Here is a 22048-nt window from a genome sequence, read left to right on the forward strand (position 1 = left end):
AAACCCGCTTCGTGATTCGTGTTGATGACCGATGATTGCTTACTAATTGATCTCTTACTACCGTGTTTTCGAATGGATTCCCGTTAGAAACTCTCTCTCTCTCTCTCTCTCTATATATATATATATATCAATTGTATCACCGGCCTCTCTCTCTCTCTCCCTCTCTGATTTCCGTAGGTCTCTTGAACCCTTAAACATCCGCAGCCGCTCGCGGGAGATGGAGGCGGCCGCCACGGACTGCCTCTCTCTGGAGATCAACCTGATCTCTGCTCAGGGCCTCCAGCCGCCAGGCGGCAACCGTCGCTTGCAGGCCTACGCTGTCATCTGGATCGACTCCTCCATCAAGCTCCGCACACTGGTCGACCGCGTCGGCGGCGAGAACCCCACCTGGAACGATAAGTTCCTCTTCCGCGTCCACCCGAGCTTCCTCGCCTACGATTCCCCCTGCGCCTACTCCGTCGAGATCTACGCCGCCGGTGGATGGTACCTGCCCGACTCCCTCGTCGGATCCGTCCGCTTCCTCGTCGGCAACCTCCGTCTCCTCTCCCGCCACAGCGACCGCCCCGTCTTCGACGCCGTTGGCATCCGTCGGCCATCCGGCCGATTCCAAGGCGTCCTCAACGTCGGCGCCGCCGTCCTCGGGAGCGTCCCCGCGGTCGCCGCCCGGGCGCTCGCCATCCGCCCCGCGATCGGCTACCGCAGCCTCATGGCTGAGTGGGGTGGGCCGAAGGCCAAGAAACGCCGCCCGCTGAGGGAGCGGAACAAGGCGTCGTCGTCGTCGGCATCTTCGGTGGCGTCGTCGGACGAGGAGAGGGCGGCCGAGGACGCCGACGCGGCGTTCTGCGGGCCGTGCGTGCTGAGTTTCCCGAGGCGGCTCCATCCCGCCCGGAATCTTGATCCCATCCCGTGGGCCACCGACAGCTCAAGCAGTCAACCCTCGCCCCCATGGACGGCCGAGATATCTCGATCCTGACTCCCTTCCACCCGATCTAATCCCAGTCGTTCATTGCGTGTCTGCCGACATATCTTCTTGATTCCTTTGGCCGCTCGGGGGGCGGAAACTTTGGTATATTTGTGGGGGAGCCAATCATAGTATAATACTTAAACATAGTCGATGTGTGCAGTTAATCTTCTTGTGAGAGTATCCTTCTATGAGACTCGATTGTTTTATGTTGTTTGCCAATAGCTTTAGTACTCGTTTGATGTGATAACTCAATCGAGATCTGTGTTGCCCGCAGAAAGGGACGGAGATGGCATGGATCGTCTTCTCATATCCGGCGACTGGAACAGTGAGAATATTGCATCTTTCTCACTCGGGCGGTCACCAACCAGCATCCATTTATCATCATCGCCTGGGAAGCACCAGAAGGCAGCAGACGGAGATGTCTTCAGCACAATTAGGACAAGAGAAACGGAATCCACTGTAAAAGTAGGACGAAGGGCATGAACTGAAGAAAAAGAGTGCGTCTTTCCACAGATCTTTTCCTCTCTTCTTGGAAGTAATGATATCTCAATGGGAATCTTGCTTCTTTGGGCATTGATTATTAACCATATAGATATTGTTTCTCCACTTTCTTTGGTTTTCTTTCTGGACCTGTCACTGTTGTTTTCCTATGTGTAAAAGTAAAACACTCCTTTGTCATCTCTCTCTCTCTCTGTCTCTCTCTGTCTATCTGTCATCTATGAAGGAATGATGGGATAGCACTTTGAATTATCCTGTCAGTGTGCTATCTGCGCGCATGTAAAGGATGGAATCTTTATCTGTTGGGAAACTTTATGCTACAATGTCCTGCTGATTCCTATTGTCACAATGAGATGACAAAGTGTTTCCTGCAGAAATATGCTTCTATCGGGAAATGGTAAGGATAAAGAAAACCTAAATGCAAGTCTTCTTCATCATCACTTCGAGACAGGAAGGTCTTTGTATTTAGCTGCTCCACTGTCCAAACTCTGTCCTCTTCTGTCTCATTTGGCTTCTGATGATTGAATCTTTTTTCCTTCAGCTCATTTGACTGGAATGTTTCTGTGTTGGAGACTATGTTGACATGATAAATGTGGCAGGCCATATAGTTTAAGGTTCATTGTCACATCAGCATGATGAGAATTGCTGTGAGAAAAGCTTCATCATTTACAATAGTCAGCATTGCCATTATAGTTTGATAATATTAGAGGAATTCAAACCATATAATTTCTTCTGATACCTCTGTTTTGTGTCTGTAGGCTATCAACAACATCTGCATTCACAGCACTTTGTGTTCAAAGAAAACTGAGATACAGAACCATAAAGAAAAGCCTGTACATACTGTGCAGCCTCACATCAGAACATAAGACACCATTTCTCTCTCTCTCTCTCTCTCTCTCTCTCTCTCTCTCTCTCAGAGGTGAGCTATCAACATCTACCTTCACAGTTCACACGACTTTTCTCCATGGTGCTGGTTTATGCCACCTACTCTGCTGACCATTACACTGTCCTGTCGCATGTCTTAGATCTTGACAGACCTATATACGCTTTCAGAGACTTTGGCGGCACTTATGATCGCAAGAAGATTAAAAGAATCGGATCACATCTTTGCTTTCTTGGCGTGTTCTTCCCACTCACAAGCATCATAACTGTTTTGTCTGCCCAAACACTAATGCTGTGACTTAACCCTGCCTGCATTGATGTCATCTGCACTGGATTTTTCAGTGCAGGTGAAATTCCTACAGATCAATTAGAGAAATTGCTACAGATTTATCCACCGCCAGTGTAAGAAGACAGGAAGAAAGGACCACAGGGACGTACACGATATTTTTCAGATGTGTTGTTAGTAATGGGTGCTCTCTCATTCCCTCTCCTCCGCCTCCTCTTGGCACGCCACCTCGCTGAATCCATGGAGAAGCGCCCGCGCGGTCGGGCGAAAGATATCGACCACCACCACCACCACCACGGCTCGGAAGGTCTCTTTCTGCAACTCCACTCTCCATGAAATAGCTCCTTCTTCACCGTTGTTCATGTCAGTCTCTTCTTTGCTCGTCTACGACTCGTTCCATGAATCCTTGGCGCGTGCAGAGGTCAGTAGCAGCGAGTGGGAGTTCATCGACATGTCGGATGAAGAGGTAGACATTATTTGCAGGATGTATAGGCTCGTCGGCGACAGGTAGTCTCCCAACCTTTCATGCGGTTCCATTTACCTTCTTCATCCAGAACAGGAAGAGGATTCAGTACACATGCTTCCTCCACCTCTAAACGGTGAGAGGTGGACTCGTGCAGGTGGGAGATGATAGCGGGCCGAGTCCCCGGCCGGACACCGGAGGCGATCGAGCGGTACTGGAAGATGAGGCACGAGCCATGCTTTGCGGAGAGGAGGCTGAAGAGGAGAACACAGACCAGACAACAGAGGCTCGGCTGATGGCATTGATGCCGCTCGTGTAATAATGGAGGCAGAAGTGTGTACGTCGCATGGGCCATATGTGTGGCTGCCCAAAGCACTGCAACTTTTAATTCCGCATAAGGATTTGTCCCTATCGTAGGCCAACTTTACCATCTTCGCAGCTCTCACTTTCTGCATCAAACAAGCTAAAATGTTCAGATCAAAACCAGGTTTCTATAGGTGATCTGGAAAGGGCAGACTCCCACTGGTAGGATGACTGGCTGTGACCAACAGAGGAGATGGATACTCTGCAGATCAGCAAAGGCACATGCAAGTGTCTATCGGTGATCTGGAAAGGGCAGACTCCCACTGGTAGGATGACCAGTAGTTCCAGTTCTGCTGACTGCCTGTGCCATTTGAAGAAAGAAGAAGAAGACCTACACTTTATTTGGTCATTCTCCAAATCTATTATCTTCACCATTTTCTTCGTAAATCGATGGGTTCATTATCTATTAGAGTTAGTCCCAAGAAATTTACGAAAGGGTAATTTTGATAACCCAATAAAGACAATAAAACGGAAAAAATAAAAGCGATAAGAACACCAGATTTACATGGTTCGACCAATTGACCTACATCCACGGACGAAGAGGAGCAAATCACTACTATAAAAGAGAGACTATTACAAATGTCTTGGAAGATGTTCCTAGGCCATAAAACACCCGAATCTATTAAACAAAAAAAACTCAAACTATAATTCCAAACTATTTAACTGAACTTAAACCCGAAGCAAACACTTAGGTTTTTCTTGTGGTGCATCTGACTTCAAAGCTCAGGCCCTTATTTATAGTTCCAATAGGAGATAACAAGCCTGATTTTTCCGATGTGGGACTATGTGGGACTTGCCGAACTAACAAATCTCCACCTTGGCATGTCCCAACAAAACTTGCTCCACCTTCTTCACAAAAGCCCCAACGGGCAATCACCAACAATGAATATCAATCAAGTCCAAGCATTGCTTGAACTTGTAAACTAGAAGAGACTTCATAAGCATATCGGTTGGATTGTCCTTCGTATGAATTTTCTGAACAAAGACCTTTCCCTCAGCAATAGTATCTCATTTGCATCCAACAATTTTCTTACTCGAATGCGGCTTCACAAGATCTCAAGTTCTATTTCGATGGAGAGATTCCATTTCTTTATTCATCGCGATCAACCACTTAGCGAAATTATCACAAGAAATTGTATCTGAGTAGGAAGTAGGCTCACAAACTTCACTTATTTCTTCTGTAACAGACAAAGCATATGCAACCAAATTTGCATATCTTTGTGATGGTCGAATATTTCTCCGTGGTCTATCCTTGGCAATGGAATATTGCTCTTCCTCTAGATCATCTTCGTTAGTAGACTCGGGACCATCTACCGGCATTCTTTGAATAGAAGAGTTAGACTGAAAAGAATTAGAACTACCAATCTCAAGCTCCACATGCTTCTGCGCACTATCATTTGTACAACTAGGAGATTCTTCTTTAGAAGATAACATAGACAATTCATCAAAAGTAACATCTCTACTGATTACAAATTTTGGGGATTTGGGATCAGAACACCATAATATGTATCCTTTCACCCCAGAAGTATACCCAAGGAAAATATATTTTTTAACTTGAGGCTCTAATTTTCCTTCATTTATATGCATGTATGCTTGACACCCAAAAATTTTTAAATCAAAGTAATCAATAGGAGTACCTGACCAAACTTCCTCCGGAGTTTTAAAGTTAAGTGCTGCAGACAGAGCGCGGTTGATAATGTAATAGGCCATATTAATTGTCTCTGCCCAAAAGTCCTTTGTCAACTCTGCATTTGAGATCATACACCTTGCTCCCTCCAAGAGTGTTCTGTTCATACGTTCGACCACACCATTTTGTTGAGGCGTCATCCTAACAGTGCGATGCCGAACGATTCCCTCATTTTTGTAGAATTCATTAAAGTCACCTTCACAAAATTCCATACCATTATCTGTTCAAAGCCGCTTAACCTGTTTACCTGTTTGCTTCTCAATCAAAGCATTCCATTGTTTAAATGTTAAAAAAACATCATTTTTATGCTTCAGAAAATAAACCCAAACTTTCCTGGAATAATCGTCAATGAAAGTCAACATATACATAGCACCACCTTTAGACTGAACATGAGTTGGACCCCAAAGGTCTGAATGAATATAGTCAAGAGTACCTTTCGTTTCGTGAACTGCTGAAGAATTAAAGCTGACTCTTTTCTGCTTTCCAAAAATATAGTGTTCACAAAAATCCAGTGGCCCGGTACTCTGTCCGCAAAGAAGAACCCTTTTGCTCAATATGCTTAAACCATTTTCACTCATATGACCTAAACGTATATGTCATAATTTGGTGATGTCAGAATCAGACAATGATGATGACGAGATTGCAATCGAGCTTGTGACAGTAGTTCCCTGCAAAATATATAAGCTACCAGACCTACAAGCTTTCATAACAACAAGAGCACTTCTAGAAACTTTCATAACTCCACCTTCATTTACACCCAAGGGCCTCTATGGTACCTAAAGAGATGAGATTCTTTTTTAAATCAGGAACATGTCTAACATTAGTAAGCGTCCTCACAATACCATCATGCATTTTAATTCGGATTGTTTCTCTACCAACAACATCACATGCTGTATTATTGTCCATTAAAACAATTGCACAATTACAAGATTCATATGTGGAAAACAAATCTCCATTATGATATATGTGATAAGAACAACCCGAATCTAAAATCTATTCATTTTTAGACCTCGTCCTGTCATCAATAGCAAAGAAAATGTTTTCATCATTCTCATCAGCTGCTACACTAGCTTCAGCAGACTCAGTAGTTTTCTCAATAATTTTTTCCTTTTGCTTTATTTTATTTTTCAATTTAAAGCAATCAGCCTTAATGTGCCCCATTTTATGACAATATATACATTTCAAATTTCAATGTCTGGATTTAGATCTAGATTTATATCTACTACTGTCAAATTCTCTCTTATCCATTCTACCCTTGACAATCAGACCTGATTCCCTCTACTTTCCCTAGTGATATCTCTGTCTATCCGCTCCTTAGATTTTAGTACAGATTTAATTTCCTGATACGAAATTATTTTTTTTTCATAAATCATAGTATCACGAAAATGCTTAAAAGATTAGGGAAGAGAACACAAAAGTAACAGGGCCTTATTCTCATCTTGAGTTGCCACATCCCGAAACCAAGCTCTGATACCAGTTTGTTAGAGCTAGCCCCAGGAAATTTACCAAAGGGTAATTTTGGCAACCCAACAAAGACAATAAAGCGAAAAAAAATAAAAACGACAAGAAAATCAGATTTACGTGGTTCGACCAATTGACCTACATCCACGGACGAAGGAACAACAAATCACTATTATAAAAGAGGGACTATTGCAAATGCTTTAGGAAGATGTTCCTAGGCTATAAAACATCTGAATCTATTAAACAAGAAAAACTCAAACTATAAGCCCAAACTATTTAACTGAGTGTGGACTTAAACCCAAAGTAAACACTTAGGTTTTTCTTGTGGTGCATCTGACTTCAAAGCCTAGGCCCTTATTTATCGTTTCAATAGGAGATAACAAGCCTGATTTTCCGTGGGACTTGCCAAACTAACATTCTCGGTTCTTCAGATTAATTTACGAGGAAGTGAGGAAATCATTTTACCTATGTATGTGCTACCTCGATAACCCCTTCGGCTTCCCAATGAGCTGCTGATGGTCCTCTCGTATCGTCGACATGCATGTTCGTCATGATCCTTAGAAATTGTGATCGACAAGCTCTTGAATCACTCATACACCACCCTGCTTAATGCTCCCAAAGCTTGAGACCTCTGCTGCAGATTTACCTTCTAGTTCTCAGTCGAAGCATATCCAGGCCGTCCTCTTCGATTGGAATCTGAAAGCGAATAGCTCACGGTGGATTTATTACTGAGGTAAAAACCCTTCACCATGAAAGGAATGTTCAGTTTGAAGTGGGGCTAATTACATAATTATTTTCTAATATCTTAATCTATAAATATTTTTTTAAATTATATTAAAATTTATATAATTACGAAAGTAAAATATTTAATCTTATTTTTCTCATATTATCTATTATAATAATAAAAATATTACACGTGTTCAATGATAAATTAAAATGAGAATACACTCCGTGATAAACTTTATAGTATTTTTATCCAAGATATATAATATCGTATCGTACTGGTGTTTCAAGGTTCTCTCGGTACAGTACCGACGTACCGAACGGTACACCAAGGCTTATGGAACGATTTTCTGTTACTATAGTACTACAGCACTGCTACAATGTATTACTATAGTACTGTAGCACGGTCCGTCCGGTAGCGAGTAGTCCACGTACTAATATATCGTCGGATCGGTACGTACCGTCCGTATCAGGCGACGATACCATTCGAAATTGCATACCATATTTTTATCAACAAAATCGATAACACGAGAAAAAATTAAGTTAAATATTTTATTTTCATAAATATAAGAATCATAATATAATTTTTAAAAATATTAAAAATAAAAATTAATTATAAGAGATAATATATAATTGGCTATCAAACGGAGAAAGATAAAAAACCAAAAAACAAAACGGTACCAAAAGAACACTAGTTTTTTTATCAGTTGAGCTTAGGAAAAGCTCTACCATTTAGCACATTAACATTTTCCCACCACTTGGATTCAACAGTTTCATCACTATAAAAAATAAAAAGAAAAAGAAAAAAAGGACTTTTCTTGTGACATCTAACTAAACTCACCTATCTCTCTTCCTTTTGCGGTCCATCACGTTAAAAAAAAAGAAAAAAGAAAGAAAGAAAAGGAATTATATAATCAAAGTAGCCATTTACTTATATTACTAATATTCTTATATTTGGTTGTTGGTAATTCAATTAGCGAGCACTTCCCAGATCAATTCAGGATCGTAGGATGGCATCCGCGCGAGCGAACAGTGGCCGTCCATTTCGCTCACGCACGATGTCGACGCCGAAGCCGAGGACCACGTTTGCGACGCGCCCGCCTGTGTGTCCTTTTCCTTCTCCTTGACGACGTTCGCCGCCGCCGATCGCCTCACCGCGCGGCGCCGACCGAGGCGCTGGCAGATGGCCTGGATCTTGGAGTCGACGGCGGACCGCAGCAGCTTGAGCCGCTCGGGGCAGTCTCCGGCTTGCTGGAGGTTCGGGAAGTTGAGGCGTGCGTACTCGCCGCGGAGCTTGTACGCCGCCCGGTCGTAAGCATACGCCGCCGACTCGGGGGAGCGGTAGGTGCCCAGCCAGATCCGCATCCGGTTCTGGGGCAGCCGGATCTCCGCCACCCACTTCCCCCGCTGCCGCTGCCGCACCCCCCGGTACAAAGTCTTCTTCCCCCTCTCCGCCGCGTCCGCGCCGCAGTGGTGGTAATCCAACCGGGCGTCGTGGCCGTGGCACTGGCTGCTGAGCCGCCGGAGTAGCTCGGTCTGCCGGAAGTAGACGGCGGAGCCGAGGGGCAGCACCGCGGAGGACTGGGCGGCTGGGAGCGGCGGAGGGAGGTGGGAGAAGATGGAATCGAGCGCGTTCGTCCCGGAGAGGAGGATCTCCGATAGGGCAGCGCTAATCTGGCCGGGGAACAGCGGCGGCGGTAGGGTCTCCACAGTTCCATCCATGATTCCGGCGATTCTTTGTCCCCTGATCTCCAAGTAAGCGCCTTTTTCTCTTTCCTCCAATAAATGTGGAAATTTTGTGGAATTAGACTTAGAATTAAGAGGATGCAAATGGAATCAGGGGAATTAGAGCAACAAGAAACTCCAAAGCAGATGTGTGATTGGGGGCATTACAGAAGAGAGAAGATGATACGGCCGGCGCAGTGGAGTTGGGTATTTATAAGCGGCGAGAGTTCTCCGCTTCTAAGGGCACTATGGAGAAGGAACATTTGGATGATGGTGAGAGGGACGAGTGGGGACAGCAGTCGGCCACCGTGGAGCCTCAATTGACTCCCATGTGGACAGATTCGAGAGAGAACAAGAGCTACTCGAAGCTTTTGCTTTTTTTTGTTTTGTTTGACGATGGAGCAATGTAGTCCAAACGCATACTTTTGGCATTTATGATTCACACCTGTGCAGGTTGCCATCAACCTTTCGGCCTCTGGATTATGAGCCCTAGTTCTGGCTTAGCTTAGCTTAGCTCACTTGAAGCTCCATAGGATTTGGTAAGGTTTTGGTTATATGAAATATAAAGTAAATGTCCTTGAAAGGACAATGCAGAGAGGCAATGAAAGCAATGATGGGATGGAAGATGTGCTAAAGTCTTTGGAAGCCATGAAGCCAATGTCCAGTATGTAATACTTGGCAAGCCATTCCCACAGCAAATCAATTGTTCATTGACTTTGTGCTCCTTTGGTTTATCTTATTGTTATTGAAGTCTCAATCTGAGTTATAAATACATGCCAAACACGTGGTACTTTTTGAGAGGGTATTAAGCTGTAGGGCTCTGCCAGGGACATGGATTTCCAGTAAGCAGCCATAAGTACTACTGAATAGAAACAGGACACATAGTGGTGCTACACGAGACCCAGCAATCATTTTCTTACCTGATATCTCCTTTCCATGTATTAATTCCCAAATAAAACCAAGTCACTTCCCTTCACTTGAAATAGAAGAATAGTTCTCAGTGGAGTCATTAATATGGGACAAAAGAGTTGTATTTGTTGTCAACATGGTTAGGAATTCATCAATTACTGACTTTTTAGGATGTCCATTCATGTGAAATATATTATTTGTAACTCGATGCTATCAACTCTTTTGGCAGTGCAGTAAGGTCATTTAATAGGTTAGGTTAAGGATATTGCTAATGGGCTACAAGTGTCTGGTGTAGGTTTTCAAAGAAATGCTCAAGCATGGTGTGTGGCTTTTGGACAGATTGCAGTGGCCTGTGACTTGTGACATGTGAGTCTTATAGCACATCATAATCCAAAATCACTACTCAATAGGCATTCACGAGGGAAGACACTGCATGCATGCACCGTTTGCTTTGCTATCTGGTTCCATCTCTTGTGCATTTGGCAAAGAGCACATTACCCACTTACAGGTGTTGCCAAGATAACTTGTACAGCATCCTTGTATCATATGAGACTTCATGATTCATCACTTATCTTCAAGGCCATAGTTTATAATATGCTTGTGAAAGTATTAAAAAATGAATTCAAGAATCAGATCACATGAAGTCAGAGGAATCATGTACTCCATTAGGATTACATGAATGATTTATCGACAGGGAATAGAAGAGGCAATGGTCAAGAACTAAGAAGAATGAATTAAAGTATCAGAAGATTAGCTGATCATATTGAGGAAGTAAACAGAGTGTTCACTTAGCATGTAACCCATGATATATATGTCTTTATTAGGATGATAAGGATTCCTTGGTCTTACCTGTTGAATGGGTCATACAAGAAGCCATGAGACAACTACTAGTAGGAACAAGTCCAGCAGGGCGAGAATCAAGAATTGTTGAGGTGCCTCCTTCAACTTGTGTGGCTACTGAGACATCCTATAATATCTGGAGGAGTAGGTTATATTCCCTCTTGTTGAGGAAATAGTCCTTCAAATCATATCACCAATATGATGAACATGAGGAGGAGAAACAAGCATAGTGTGCAGCACAAGCCACAGAGCTTGAGAAACTGCAAATTAGTAGTGGTCCATGTGAAGGAAGCGATGCTATCCACGGGCATCTCAGGCTGCACACCTTGTCGGCTCCGTTTTGACATTTTGCTTGCAGGGGAGCTTTCAGTTGCACCAGTCAAATTAATTGAGCACATCGTCCACACTTCCCATCTCTTCGTGATTGCCCCTTTGCATGAACGACGGCCGCCAAGTCTTCATGCACCACTCGATGACCGTCTCCAAGAAAAAGTAATGTTTTGGACGCATCAGGCGTGGCTTCACATGGGGCTGCCCACTCTTCATCTGACACATCAGCCATATATGGCCCCTTAACGCCCACAACCCCTTTCCCTTCTCTGGTTCATAGCCATAAACATGTTCCCCCCTCCCCCCCGCCATGCTTGCTACCTCCTTCAAGGTTTACTTTATCTACTCGATGACTAACAAGCCTCACCTACTTGTATGAACTAAAGACTAACATGTGTGACCAATGGTTCATTCACAAGACAGTTTCTCTTTAATATAGAGGAATGTTAAGTCAATACCTTGGGGATTTGTCATCTTCGTGGGCGCCGCAAATGTACTTCCCAATTTCACTGTATGTCTCACTGCCACATGGCTTCAGCATCATCATCGTTTCACACCTGCCTAACACTGATCTTGGCAAGGAAGGGAGGTTCATTAAAGCCATTCCAGAGATTGATTTGAAGTGTCAATTTCCATATTTTTAAATGACTTTTTTTTCTATAGTAAATAAAACTTCAAGTTCTCTAAAAAGAAAAAGGAAAAGAGTTTGGCAACTGATCAAAATGCGATTAATTAGCACACCAACCAGGAATACATTTTTCGATCCGATTCTTACCGAAATCCCAGCTGTCGCAGCCCCAAAGCATCAGTTCTACTGCAACAACCCACCTGGCCAAGACAAAAACATAGTGTTAGTTCAAAAATATTAACACGGACATTCATAGGAGAGGCGGCAGATGGTTTCATCTACCTCTCTTTCCACCAGGGGAACATATAATCCGTAATTTTTGCCAAGAACTTTAGCATCTATTTTTTTCAAAATATGGGTGGTTGGCCAACTCAAACATCCATCTAAATGCCTTTTGCAGCTTCTGTTACCGATCATTTGGTCTCATAAGATTCTCAATTCTCTTTTTTCTTTTTTCTCTTTCCATCATGCAAAAGATCAAGCACAACATACACGAAAGATATGGTACCGATAAAAAGAGAATATGTTAGTTCATAAGGAAGAATATATGCACACGGTCTCTCTTTTGTGTCGTTCTTTTGTAGTTTAAACTTCAGAGCTTTACAAGTCAATCTCCTTGTTATCATTTATTTTAGGTTGCAACAAACCGAGTTTGGTCCAAAACATAATCTGTGCTTTCAGAGTAACATTGTTGCACACTTAGAGTTTTAATGCTCTTCTGACATTATGATCTTATCAGGCACCAATATTCCAACCATAGTACTGGTAACATAGAACATTCTAGCTTGTCATACATGTGTCAATATCTGGTACACCATATAGCTTGGTTTGTGATACCTGAGGGGTGTGTTAGTTCATAAGTCATGGATTCCATTGAACTGCTTACAGCTAGTTCATCCATTTATTTAGGTCATACAATGACAAGCATTAAAAAACTAAAATTGCTCAACACAGTAGATCAAATAAGTTGGTCCTGCCAAGTCAATAATTATGCACTTTCACTATGTCAAAAACAATTGTGGTCGACGGCATGAAAATGAACTCATGGCATTATTGTTTTTACCTAATGAACTCTAAAATATGAGTTTTGGAATGGATTATCAAGTAGATGTATACAAAATAAAATCTATTTATTTAATAATTAATTCATATATCCACATATAATTGAATAACATTTTGAACCAAACACCTATCTAACTCATACTCAATCATTACGTTCTCTGTTGGTGTAGTATCTAAGTTTATGCATAATCCAAACAAACATCATCTTAAAATTTTTAAAAGAATTTTATGTTATATTACTGAAACTACAAATTATGATATTTGATATTCTGATAATTTTAAATGTAAATTATTTGATTTCACTGATAGTGATTGGGAAAGAGCTTTGGATGATAGAAAGAATACTTCAAGCAATATTTTTAGCCTCGGATCAAGAGCTATATCTTGGAGCTCAAAGAAACAAGCAACAATTGCATTATCGACATTGAAAGCAGAATACGTAGCTGCAACATTAACAACTTGTTAAGCAATATGGCTTAGAAGACTTCTTGGAGATACTTCATCAAGAACAAAAAGAAACAATTAAAATATTTTGTGACAATAAAGCTACAATTGCAATGACGAAGAAGCCAATCTTTCACGGAAGAATAAAGCATGTAGAGATACGCTATCATTTCATCCGGGATCTTGTAGAAAATGGAGCCATAACAATGAAGTATTATAGCACAGATGAACAAGTTACAAAAATTCTCACTAGGTCACTTCCATTTTAGAATTATATTCATTTCATATCTCAAATTGATGAATATAACTATGAATCAAGGGAGAGTGTTGAGAATTGATTCATAAGTAGTTATCTAGGTAGTTGTCATGTTTTAAGTAGTTATAAGTATGTTCTAAGTAGTTTTACCTAAGTGGCCCATGATCTAAGAAATTATGGAGATAGTTTCTACATCTAACTTAATCATTAGTGACATGATGAGGTGAGGTAGTTACCATTAAGTCCTATAAATAGGACCATGGTTCATGAAGCAAAGGTGTGCGCACTTGAAAATGTTTTTTAAGTGTTCTTGGTCTTACCTCTTGTTTAATGCTACTTTGGTTTTCTTGATTGATAGTATTCTTTTTTAATTGCATCGTAGATTGTACATGAGATGATGAGACAATCTTATGAAGAATTACAACAGCGATGACCTCAAAGTAAACTTGATTGATACTTCAAAATGAATTTCAAGACTCATCGAGGGTGATTACAGTAAAACTTCAAACCCTTCGTCGTGAATTTAAAATTTTGTTCATGGAAAGCAATAAAAGTTTTGCTATAAAAGTCGTGAGGGTGATTAAAATTATTAATCAAGTGAAATCTTACGGTGAACATCTTCATGATCATATATTTGTTATAAAAGTTTTGAGAAATTTAACTCTAAAATTTAATCATGTTGTTGCTGCAATTGAGTATTCAAAAGACTTATCTACCTTTCATTTGATGAATTAATGAGTTCCTTACAAGCACATGAAGCAAGGTCGAACATGTCATTTGGGAAAAGTTAAGAAAAAATATTTCTGATTAAGAAGAAATCTTCTGCTTCAAAAGAAGAGAAAAATTTATAAGAGACTTTTGTTACTCAACCCGAAGGTTTTTTAGTTTAAAAACATAAAGAAAAGGTGTATATGCTAAAAAAGGTTCTTTATGAGTTTAAACAAGCTCCAAGGGTATAGTATAACAAAATTAATTATTATTTTTATCAAAATAAATTTAAGAGGAGCAATAATGAATTTGACTATGATACCACAAATATTAAAGATGAAGGAGCAAGAAAATGATAAAAAAAAATTATTACGATACTATTAAATGAGAATGCTTTCAATCAAAAAACCCAAAATAGTATTAAACAAGAGATAAGACTAAGAGCATTTATAAAACATTTTCAAATGAATACACCTTTGCTTCATGAACCATGATTCTATAAATAAGACTTAAATGATAACTATCTCATCCTATCATGTCACTCATGATTAAATTAGGTGTAAGAATTATCATCTTAGATCATGAGTCATTTAAATAAAACTACTTAGGACATGCTTATAACTATCTAAAACATAGCAAATAATAACTATCTATGAATCAATTCTCGATGACCTCGCACCAGATGCACCGGTACCGGGTTCCCTTGTCTGCGTCTTGTAGATGTAGGCCATCCTCTTGCAGCAATACCAGGCGACCGCCTCCTCCTTGTTCACCCCCTCGATCTGGACCAACAGGTGCTCTCGTACTGGTTGGACTTCGACCTGATCCATCCATCCCATCAACTCCGAAAGATACACACAAAAAAACCAATAAAAATCGAGAAATTGAACCAATGCCTGGTAGAATCCCGGCTCACCTCTTGTATGCGATGATAGTTCCACGTACGTACAACCTGAATCCGAAATGAAACCAGCAAAAGAGCAAGAAAAAGTCACAATAATGAAATAAAAATATAGAGAGAGGGAAGAAGACAATTGTGAATGATTGAGAGATAGGGTTTTGAACCGAGCCGCACGCGCTCGCCGAGGGCGCTCACGAGTCCATGCGGCTAGGGGGAGAGAGCACGCCCAACTGAAGTGCGAAAACACCTAATAGGGGACCCCAGGAAGGGTTTTAATGGGGCCAGTCACAGGCAAGAGATCAGTGGACGGTTGGTGTCGCAACTAGAGGCGACGAGGTGGGTTTTCCTGGGCTTGAGCTTTCGGTTCTTTTTGGGCCTCTTTCATCTATTGTGATCCATTTGGGCAAGCTGGTATTTTGAGATTTCCGAAACCCAAAAACAAAATGACCCTTCTTTCCTACCCCGCTCACTGGTTCTTTTGATTGGGTCCCGAAAGTGCTGCCTCTGCAATTGTTTCGTCACCCTGTCATGACCCGTCACGACAGACGCACAAAATGACCGCATTCATCCGTGCCACTTGTATCGCTTACCCCGAGGGGCAATTCCGTCTGTACAAGAAATTATAGCATGATTACCCGTCTCTATATCTCGCAATCCCATCTTTAATCGGTGACACAGACCCCTCGATCGATCGACCGATGGATGGATCTGTTTTGGTTCTTTGGAGGATTTTGCTAAGCTTCACTGTTCTTTTCAGAATTTTCCGTCCACGTTTCCGCCGATTCATTCCAGGACAGGCAGGCAGCAATCGCATGGTCGAGCTAAATAACTGTTCAAGCATCATGAGTCATAGATAACGTAAGAGTAACACAATTCATTATACAACGTATGCTTACATTTTAGTAAAATGTCCGCGTCGATGCACACAGTACCGTAAAGGATGCTGCCTCCCGCTCGCGTGAGCAAATTCCATAAACCATACACATTCGGTCAGACAAGATTGACAAAAGGTCAGCGAGTTGAGAATTCGAAAGTGCTACAAATATAAGATACAGTATCTCAGACAAAAAGGCTTTAGTTAAGTGGAAAATTTTTTAGTCACAGTATACAAACATCTAATGTACAAGAAAAAATGGGTGGCGGTCAACCTTAAGCTTTGAGGGGCATCTTAATAGCATTTCTTAAGCAAGTGGGAAAAACACCTTGCAACTCATACTTTTGCGACAGAATGTCAAGAATTTGAATTGCTACGAGATTCATTCAGACTCTGCAAATGAAAAACCACAAAAAATATTATGCATTAGCAGAAAATTATGAGCATGACATCTTTATTAAGATGATTCTCTGACACTGACCAGGCGCTTAAAGGATTTGCCAGACACCAACTTCTTCGACTTCTCTGATTCTGGTTTAGCACGATCCAAAGCCTGGTGTAAGAGAATAGGATAGCCATTGTTATCAGAGAATCATTATGTTCAGAGACAACCTCATCATAAGCAATAAGTGAACCTGAATAAGCAGTTTAGGAATTCACTATGTAATATCTATTCTATCGTGTAATTTCTTGAAACTAAGACCAGGTGATCTTCCAGATAATCAGATTTTTCAGGTTTGGTTATTGATACAGAAATGAGAATGAGGTACTGAAAAAAACTTCTGCCCAGAATCATTGTTTGTTGATGTGCAAAAAAGAATTCAGCAGTTGTAGTAATATTATTTTACTATTCAATTAATGTGCATCAATCCTGTGTTTAGAAGTCAAAGCTTCACAAATGGCAGCCTGCAGCAAAAATTGAAGTCTCTATGGAAAACATCTCCAATGTTAAGATCTATTACAGAAATACACAGTTCCTAGGTAACTATTGGCAACAGTATTATGATAAATAAAGTAATAGTCACCAAATTTTACTGCTTAAAAAAAACTTCTAAAAATATTATACAGTCATAATAGGCATGCAAAGAAATGATTCTACTGCATTAAAAAACCATCAAAATTTCTCAGTAAATGAACTGTGATCAAATAGCAGAGTTCTGAAAAATGCTGTAATACAACTTAAATGAAATCTACATCAGACCTACAAGGCCAAGAACGTAAAAAAAAAAAAAACAATATCAGAATTTTTTTCATTTTTTATTGAAAGGGCCAAAGGAGAATATAATCAATAGCAGCAAGGAAACACAACAAGTAACAAGAATTACCTGAATAAGTGACTCGACACGTCGTCTCATTCTGGTATGCATGAAACCTTCTGAACACTATCAATAAACAAGAAATAACTTAAAAGAACTGGAAAGTAACACTTGTCACATGTCGATCTAATGTTAATACAAGATAAAGGAGGTTCAGATAAAGGTAGAATCAAGCAAACAAAAGAAACAAGTGCAAATCATAAAGTTTTTAATCAATACCTATATCTTTTTCAACCTCAACTTGCCTGATTAGGAGTGCATCAAACCAAGTTAATTCAATTCTGACCTCATCAGAGATCAAGTTTTCCTTGCTAAATGTCTTGTCCAAATAATATTGCTTATGCCTTTGCTAATTAGCATGGGTCTCTCACCAGAGATACCACTATGGTTTTGAGTCGCTCTTGGCACAACATGCACATGTATAGCTTGCTTTTCTTCCTCAATCATCAATACTTGTCATCCATATACTTCCTCATGCAATCTTCCAAATCACTGTTTTCATACGTACAGGCATTTAGTATCCTTCTTTCTTGGAGTTCATTGTCTTAAATATTTTAACGGTTTAACCTTCACTAACCAACACTCCTTGCTCAAGGTTGTATCTTATTTGACCATGGTCTTTGGATAACTATGCAAATATACATCAAAATGGAACCATAATCAGCTGTATTAATTAATTATACCATCAACTGAAACAAAGGAAGAACAATATCCATTAGAAGAAATTGATAGGAAAAATGAGTACCTTTACATGATAACTGACATATGCATGAAATGTTAAAAGGCTCCAAACAGTTCTGTCCAATTTTTTGCCTTCAACATGACGAGGGAAAATCACTGCAAATAAAAGAAGTCATTTAGAATTAAGAATATATGATTATTGACAAAAAATACCAAAACGATATGACCTAGTATTACCAAAAGTAACAAATCCTGCATTTGCTGTTAGCGCTTGAGCAGGTGCTCCTTTCAACTCAAGAGGAGGAGAAGGGGACCACATACAAGAAGGTGCATTATTAAGTCCAGCCGTTCTCCTCGACTCAATAAGCTCCTAGAAATATAAGCTTCTTTTTAGCTGAAAAATTCTAAATTTAAGGGCCCAATTCGACCCCAAAACTCACTGTTTTAAAGAACATGATAGCTACTTCAACCGAAATACATAATCTATGGAGTGAATATTAAATGCTTCAAAATAAAATCTTCAGAACCAATTGGGCTAGAAAATGCACATTTCTACTAAGATTGTCAATATGTTCTCAAATTATATAAAAAAATTGGTAAACACAATCGTGGCAAACTCGATTAGTGTGATTGATTGATTACCTCTTGCTTGAAAATGACTACATGATGCATAATTCATCTCAACAAAGGGGGATGTTCCATCTTACCTGTAAGAACGATGTTGCCAAAACAATATCAGTGGAGTCCTGGAACCTCATTGGATAGACAACCGTTACTTTTTCAGCCTGCTAAAAGAAATCCAAAGAATCGCTTAATGACCTCAAAACCATGCTACTGGTAGGTAAACTTATCATTGGTCCCTCGTTGAGTAAATCCCTCATTGAGTAACCACAGATTTAGAGATGTTTACAAGCCATGATTTTTTTAGCAATAAAGAAGTTACTGGAGTCTAGGTTCAGGTAGGTTCCAGTTTGATACTAGCAATATGGTTGAGTGCAGAAGTGAGCTGTGGTTTAATGCATGAGAATAGATCAGGCCGCATTCTTAAATCCAGGTCTGATTAATACCCAACTTCTTACCTTCCAATTGATTTATCAGTAGAATATGTGCTGTTTAATCTTGAAAATATAACTTTTCCTACAGTGCATGAAAAGAAGTTATTCACTTGTCCAAATGTATCCCTATAGTTAGGTGGGGAAATTTCACATGTGCACATGAATGAGAGAATAAATGTCTGGAACAAGTTTCGGGCATTGTTAAAATAAAGATCGATTTTTTACTTTATATAAGGTATATTCACCATGAACAAGTTCCATCCAGCCTTCAAGAATAAGCATGTAGCTAAGACAATGATTCCACCAATATAAGTTTCTCTGGTGAGAGTATCAATACCTGAGGAAGTAGGAAAAACGACTCCTTAGGTCGATGCACAAGAGCAATAAGTTGATCCATTTCAGGTGCAACTGTCTTTGTTGCAAGGTTCTTTAAAACAAATCTCAATGGAGCACCTAACACAACTTCTCTCACAGATGCAATTTTTACCAGAAGAGCTTGCCTTTGTTCTGGAATCTCACATTTAAAAAAAAACAAAGAAAACAATAAATAGATTGAAGATAAGCAACAGACAAAGATTATTAAAGCCCACAGCCTAGTTGAACAATCACAAAAAAAAAAAAAACTAGGCATCTCTCCACCTACAATTTCCTATGGACCCACCAACAGACCTTAAGATACTAGACAGCCACCAAGACTGCTATCTAAGCTGATTTTAAATAGTCCAGAAAACCTTCTGGGAAGAATAAGAAAAGAAATGCAATAGAGTCCGTGAGCATATGGCATTGTGTCTTCTCTCAAAATAAGCTTGTTTCTCATTTTAGGATAAATTCGCTGATAAAGTAGCAACAAGAGATAAAATGGTGCCAAATTAGAGACAGTTGAGCATTAGAATGTGAAGAAAACATCATGGCCACACTATGTTCCAGGCAGACACACACAAGTACAAGCACAAGCCCAGCAACCACATCCATGGGTTTCCATGTAGAGTCCATTGGGATTGATACTGATCTCATAACATTGGTTCAATACATAGGTGAAAGGAAGATATAAAGTGTACATAAAAGAAATTGCCTGAAATTGATACGTTGCTGTACGTTTGGGTGGCAGAAAAGACAAACTATTAGATCATGTTTTGGTGAAAGCTATTGTGGAGTTGTGTAAGCAAGTATGAGGCACGATGTTCTCATTGAGGACTTGATTGACATAAAACCTTATATTAAACCCATTGATCTGATTATTGTCATTGTTTTAGTTCTGAGTTTATTTGCTGTTCTTTCCTATCTCATCATTGATTTGTCCTTTACACCCAGTCTTCCTCTTCCCAGTTTTGGTTCCTAGAAATCTGATTCTTACCTGGTTAGTGTCTCCGTATTATTTGCTCCTTAACCTGAACAATCTGACCTCATCATCACCCCATTTCAACAAAAACCAATAACTAACATTACATGCATCAGCTTAAAAATAGTTGACCTCTTACACTCCAACTGATGCTTTTTCCCAATAACCACCAGTTGCTGTTTGCAAATATCTTGATTTTACTACAAGCAATTTACCTTGAATCTAGAAAATTCTAATGCCTCAAACCTTTGCCGACAAATAAATAACAAAAACTAAAAAAACAATATGAATTATTCTTCAACTAAGCTTTATATCTTTGACTAAATACTTTCATTAACAAACAAAATTCTTCAAAGTGGAAAAAAGGGTTTTGACCCGTTATACCACATAAATGATCAGTTGATAAAATCAATTTTTTTAACCTTTGTTGAGTGTCAAAATTCAGAAAGTGGACTTCAAAAGATAATGATGGATTATTGGATAACTAGAGGTCAAATCTCGGCAGAACAATAGATGTTCCCGGAGTTTGGTCTTGAAATCTAAGATCAGAGTGAGTAATCGCTCCTGAAATTATTTCAAAGTGCACAGAGTTATGTGACCAATCTGGAATCCAACAGTTAAGCTATCAATATTTATACGCCAAGGGATGGATGAGCTGGTGCTTCTACGCATTTATAATCAATTATAGCAAGCTCATAATGACCTTGCAAAGAGAACACGTTGAACCTTCATCCGACGGAAGCTTCGACAGGTTGAGCTTCATCGTTAGATTATACCCATCTTTGGGGGGATCAAGAATCTGCGCCACAGCCCCATACGCTGCCTTGATGGCCTCGATGGCGCCAAAAGGAAGCCCGTCAAAGAAAATAGCCTCCGGCGGCGGGATGGGCAAGGAAACAGACAGCACCACCACGTGCGGATTCCTCATCGAGAACTGCAAGCCAAACCGTAATTCTATCACCACCACCAACGACGTCATCTGTAAAAGGACAGAGATCAAAGATTTCACCTGGATGTGGTACCGGACGTCATCGAACTCGACGGAGTGGCAATCCAGATCGACGCCTTTGTCCGGGCTGGCAACAAACAAGTATCGAATCAGACCAAGGGTTCGATACAAAGGTTTGGATTAACCCTAATTCTTGGCGATCGGGATCTGCGGAATCGAGATAGAGGAGGAGGAATCGAGTACCTGAGGAGGCGATCCTGGAGGATTTGGAGGAGGAATCGCGAGGGTGACTGCAGGAGAATCATTGGAACTCTCTCGGAGAACCGGAGGAGAATAAGAAAAGAGCGTCAGCAGCTGCCGTGAATGGGAGAAATAATGACGATGATGAGCCGATGACCAGATCGAAAGGGAAAGCACCGCTTGCCTGTCAAAGTGCGGAGAGAAAACCCCTTTTTATTTTCGATATGACGAGATTACCCTCCTCAGTTATATTAGTTTCTCGTACTTACCAAAATTAAGTTACGAAAAATAATCTAATTTTAAACAATTTTTAATTTAATTTACAGTATAAATAAAATAAAATAAAATAAAATTAACTGATGTATATAATATATAGGACTGATACCAATTTTCGGAAAGCGGATCTTTGTTTTCGGGTATCATATTGATTCGATCCGTTTAAGCCGGGTTAGTATTAACGGGCT

At 40.3% G+C, this 22048-nt stretch overlaps 4 protein-coding genes across 16 annotated transcripts; 2 read left to right on the forward strand and 2 right to left on the reverse strand.

Annotated features, from left to right (window-relative positions):
- The first annotated feature begins 138 nt into the window (after positions 1–138).
- Positions 139–1642, forward strand: LOC103984726 (uncharacterized). Its single transcript, XM_009402285.3, has 2 exons — positions 139–1066; positions 1239–1642. Exon 1 carries the CDS (start codon positions 218–220, stop codon positions 971–973), a length of 756 nt encoding a protein of 251 aa, XP_009400560.2. The 5' UTR covers positions 139–217; the 3' UTR covers positions 974–1066; positions 1239–1642.
- A 145-nt stretch (positions 1643–1787) lies between these two features.
- LOC135673397 (transcription factor CPC-like) lies at positions 1788–3523 on the forward strand. Its single transcript, XM_065182343.1, has 3 exons — positions 1788–2937; positions 3050–3137; positions 3251–3523. Exons 1-3 carry the CDS (start codon positions 2811–2813, stop codon positions 3387–3389), a joined length of 354 nt encoding a protein of 117 aa, XP_065038415.1. The 5' UTR covers positions 1788–2810; the 3' UTR covers positions 3390–3523.
- Positions 3524–8005: 4482 nt separating this feature from the next.
- Positions 8006–9526, reverse strand: LOC103984827 (ethylene-responsive transcription factor ERF061-like). Its single transcript, XM_009402386.3, has one exon. It carries the CDS (start codon positions 9047–9049, stop codon positions 8297–8299), a length of 753 nt encoding a protein of 250 aa, XP_009400661.2. The 5' UTR covers positions 9050–9526; the 3' UTR covers positions 8006–8296.
- A 1223-nt stretch (positions 9527–10749) lies between these two features.
- Positions 10750–21776, reverse strand: LOC135673399 (actin-related protein 2/3 complex subunit 2A-like). 13 transcript variants are annotated; one of them, XR_010513330.1, is made up of 15 exons: positions 21588–21776; positions 21405–21471; positions 21122–21329; positions 19394–19563; positions 18709–18789; positions 18239–18371; positions 18066–18157; positions 17330–17386; positions 16486–16557; positions 16279–16397; positions 16027–16166; positions 15146–15959; positions 14909–15050; positions 11907–11959; positions 10750–11698 (listed from the first exon to the last, which is right to left on the reverse strand). XR_010513330.1 is itself a non-coding variant. In XM_065182346.1 (10 exons), the coding sequence occupies exons 1-10, from the start codon at positions 21647–21649 to the stop codon at positions 16362–16364; spliced, it is 975 nt and encodes a 324-aa protein (XP_065038418.1). In that variant the 5' UTR covers positions 21650–21775; the 3' UTR covers positions 16190–16361. The 13 variants fall into 13 exon arrangements, 2 of the variants coding, with proteins under 2 accessions (XP_065038418.1, XP_065038416.1); XR_010513329.1 differs by having other exon boundaries at positions 10750–11511; positions 11590–11698; positions 11907–15050; XR_010513332.1 differs by having other exon boundaries at positions 10750–15050; positions 15146–15181; positions 15305–15959.
- Positions 21777–22048: the final 272 nt, after the last annotated feature.

This window comes from Musa acuminata, chromosome BXJ1-5 (assembly GCF_036884655.1).
Source record: "Musa acuminata AAA Group cultivar baxijiao chromosome BXJ1-5, Cavendish_Baxijiao_AAA, whole genome shotgun sequence".
Taxonomy (NCBI): Eukaryota; Viridiplantae; Streptophyta; class Magnoliopsida; order Zingiberales; family Musaceae; genus Musa; species Musa acuminata.

Bases quoted from the DNA above. Each gene is read 5' to 3' on its own strand.
- LOC135673399 (XM_065182344.1), bottom strand. From the start codon at position 21,649: ATGATTCTCCTGCAGTCACCCTCGCGATTCCTCCTCCAAATCCTCCAG. The intron at 21,472-21,587 runs GTACTCGATTCC...GTTTGTTGCCAG, and splicing joins CTCCAGGATCGCCTCCTCAG to CCCGGACAAAGGCGTCGATC. The intron at 18,158-18,238 runs GTAATACTAGGT...TTTTATTTGCAG, and splicing joins TGCAGGATTTGTTACTTTTG to TGATTTTCCCTCGTCATGTT.
- LOC135673397 (XM_065182343.1), top strand. From the start codon at position 2,811: ATGGGTGCTCTCTCATTCCCTCTCCTCCGCCTCCTCTTGGCACGCCAC. The intron at 2,938-3,049 runs GTCTCTTTCTGC...TGGCGCGTGCAG, and splicing joins CCACCACCACGGCTCGGAAG to AGGTCAGTAGCAGCGAGTGG. The intron at 3,138-3,250 runs GTAGTCTCCCAA...GGACTCGTGCAG, and splicing joins TATAGGCTCGTCGGCGACAG to GTGGGAGATGATAGCGGGCC.
- LOC103984726 (XM_009402285.3), top strand. From the start codon at position 218: ATGGAGGCGGCCGCCACGGACTGCCTCTCTCTGGAGATCAACCTGATC.
- LOC103984827 (XM_009402386.3), bottom strand. From the start codon at position 9,049: ATGGATGGAACTGTGGAGACCCTACCGCCGCCGCTGTTCCCCGGCCAG.